The sequence below is a fragment of the Carettochelys insculpta genome, chromosome 5 (assembly GCF_033958435.1).
Source record: "Carettochelys insculpta isolate YL-2023 chromosome 5, ASM3395843v1, whole genome shotgun sequence".
In the NCBI taxonomy this organism is placed as follows: Eukaryota; Metazoa; Chordata; order Testudines; family Carettochelyidae; genus Carettochelys; species Carettochelys insculpta.
Window position 1 is genome coordinate 1,585,689 of NC_134141.1, and position 3,182 is coordinate 1,588,870.

At 48.0% G+C, this 3,182-nt stretch overlaps 1 protein-coding gene across 1 annotated transcript; it reads right to left on the bottom strand.

Moving 5' to 3' along the window:
• Nucleotides 1–550: 550 nt before the first annotated feature.
• On the bottom strand, nucleotides 551–2,862 carry TOMM5 (translocase of outer mitochondrial membrane 5). Its single transcript, XM_074993996.1, has 2 exons — nucleotides 2,673–2,862; nucleotides 551–1,143 (listed from the first exon to the last, which is right to left on the bottom strand). Exons 1-2 carry the CDS (start codon nucleotides 2,791–2,793, stop codon nucleotides 1,109–1,111), a joined length of 156 nt encoding a protein of 51 aa, XP_074850097.1. The 5' UTR covers nucleotides 2,794–2,862; the 3' UTR covers nucleotides 551–1,108.
• Between the last annotated feature and the right edge of the window lie 320 nt (nucleotides 2,863–3,182).

The following is a 3,182-nucleotide window of genomic DNA, read 5'->3' on the forward strand; positions in this document are numbered from 1 at the left end:
AACATCAAAAAACTCTTAACTCACAAACCTGTCAGCCAGCACTTTAATTGAGTGGGCCATTCTGTTAAAGATCTGAAAGTCTGTGTTTTACTGAAAAGGAACTTTAACAACCATTTACAAAGCAAATGCTTAGAACTGTCATTTGTATTCAAATTTGACACATTAACGCGTGGTTTGAACCAGGACAGCAATTACCTGGCCCATTATAAGGACTCTTTTACATACTTGGTTTTATCTAACTCAGCTTCCTCATCCCACAGCCCCCTCCTGCCACCACTCTGCTCTTCTGATGTGCTAACCTTAATGACAATTTTTCTGATTTGTCAACCTTGATAATTTTTGGACCTCTGTGCTTTATATATTGAGTCTGTTCTGGTGTGCCTGTGGTCTGAAGAAGTGGGTCTGTCCCACAAAAGCTCATCACCTAATAAAATTATTTTGTTAGTCTTTAAAGTGCTACATGACTGCTTTTTTGTTTCCATACATGAGACGCACTTTTAGGAAAAAGGACTTTAGTAAAGGAATGGGAATAAAAAAGAACCCATGAGTCTTTTACTGTAACAGATTTTATTAAAAATAAAGCAATAGAACCATGCCTGAAATCACAGAATTGTCATTCCACTTTAATTAAAAAAAAACCCACAACCCAAAAATCAATCGGCAACCTGGATTCAAGTTAACAGCTTTAGGGATCCAAATAACTTCATTTTTCACACTGAGACAGGTTCAGAAAGATTGACAGCCATAGCACTGTGGTATTTTAGAGGTAGCTCCAGAACAAAAAACTGTTTGCACTTCATACTTCTTACAAAAAATGGATGGAGTACAATGCAATTTCTGGAAACATGATGAGGGCTGTACCAGCACAAATAAGGAACATACGCAGCCACATGGGAGCATTACATGACTTGAAGTCAATCACAAGGATAACCACCATTTTCCATCCTTCCAGCTAGGCTACTGCTCTCCTGAAGTCCAATACGTTTAAATGAAATTTTCAGATCCATTCCATATGTAGAGTCTGCCTTTTGCACCTTGCTTGTTAACCGAGAAAAGCAAGCAGTCCTTTTTGCATTTATATGTAGTTATCTTTGCAGCTCTTCTGTATTCATATATTGTCCAACTTCTTTAAGATGTATGGAGCTGAAAGAGAACATTCAGTCAAGAACTTGATTTTTAGTTCAATTAAACAGCATTAGAAGTTGTTTAGGCGTACAATGTGCTCTGCCTATCACAAGGAAAGACACTCCACTTGCTATTTATCCACAAACTGATGATCATTCATGGAGCAAATCATGAACCTGAGCAACAACTGAGCAAGAACCTTAAAGCAAGATTTTTAAAGATCACCCACAAAGAAGAAAAATGGGTGGAAGCATTGCCCCAGTTAGCATCTCATGGTATCTGCAAAAGGCTTGGAAGTTGGAAGGATCTGGCTTGCTTTTTACATTATAAATTCAGATCTGTATAATCAGTGTTCTGGAAGGATGATGAACGTACAGTGCTAAAAAGTGAAACTTGGTCCATGTATACATCAAAGGGTCTGACAATAGATCTATACTGGCAAACCTTCCTCGTGCAGACACAGTTTACACTAGCAAAAATGTGCTTCTGCTGGCCTAAACAAGATAAGTTAATGTTTGCAGTATAAAAAGGCCAAAAAACTCCCACTAAGCAAGTTTCTAGTGCAGTTGAGACCTGCACGTGGAAGAGTAATTTTTATTGAGATTGTTAATTGCTTTGTGGGTTAATGCCTATTTAACTTAGTTTGGAGGAAATGTGTCAGTTTCAGTGCTTCTGCCCTGTCAGGGAAGGGTAAGGGCCCTGATCCTTCAAGCAAAGTCCTGCATCTGCACAGAACAGGTTGCAGTTTCAGGGAACGAGCAACTTCCAATCTTCTTCCATGGCATCCAACAAGACCGTCAAAAAATCAGAGAAGATAAAACCTGGTATGTTATTTTTACAACTTTAAAAGCAAAAATGTCAAACCACTCAGGCCTTTGTACATGATACAGAAGCTGACAGGAGGAGAAACCTACTTTTTCTTTTACAGATCATCTTTAAAGCCGTCAATAGCATGTCTTCTTGTAAAAATATTCCTTCATCCATCCAAACACACTCCTGGTACATATTTAATAGCTCCTAATACAACTAATTGCCTGTAACATCAATGCCTTTTTAGTATTATGCTGCTGTGCTCTCTGGCCCTTCTGAAGGATCTGAGGCGGATCCTAGCCACAGAAGCTCATGACCGAATACACTTCCAAGTCCTGTAGGTACGAGGACACTGCACGTTACCGCTCGCGCTTGCGATGCGCGCAGTCGCACTTCGCTTTGCTGAGCAGCGCTAATTACTCAACTGCACGGCAAATGCAGCACGTGCTGAGGCACCCGCGGAGCTCTTGGTCCGCCCCATTCTTACCCCTCACTTGTTCTGGGCAGGGCTCGGGGACGCACACGCCGGCCCCGCAAGCGCTGCTCTCAGTGCGCTGCTCAGCGGCAGCCGGGACCGGGACCGGGGCCAGCGCCGCGCCGGTCTGACCGCCCGACAGCCAGCCCCGGGCACGCTGCCTGCGCGAGCCGCGCTCCCCTCCCGCGGCACACACGCTGCGGCCGCCGGGGGCCCGACGTGCCGCGGCTCGCGCCAGCCGGGGGGAGGGGGAGTCACCTACTGATCCGCAGCAGCGCCACGTAGATGAGGAAGGTGCGGACCGAGCTGAGAACATCCTGCCGCATCTTCCGCTTCAGCTCCTCGGGGTCCACCTTGGGCCCCAGCCCCTCGATCCGGAACATGGCGGCGCACAGGCTGCTCGGCCTCCGCGGCAGAGAGCGTCTGCTGGACGGCGAGCGCTGCAGTCCCGCCCTTCCGCTTCCGTCCGCAGCTACGGCTCCTCGGCAGGGACACACGCGGTCAGGGCCCCTGGCCTCGAGTCACGTGACCGAAGAGCGGCCTGCAGGGCCCCCACAGCGCAGGGTATTGCTGCCTTAGCAACAGCTGGCGCATGCGCATTAGCTGCGCTGACGCCGCTGCGCTGAGCGGAGTCGGGCAGGTGGAGCTGGCGCGGGCCTGGCAGAGACGGAACACCCCCGCCCCGCCCCTCGACCCAGGCCCCGCCCCCGTTCGCCCGATTTACCCTCACTGCTGTGGTGGGGGGCTGGGGATCAGGCTTGGGGCGCAGGGG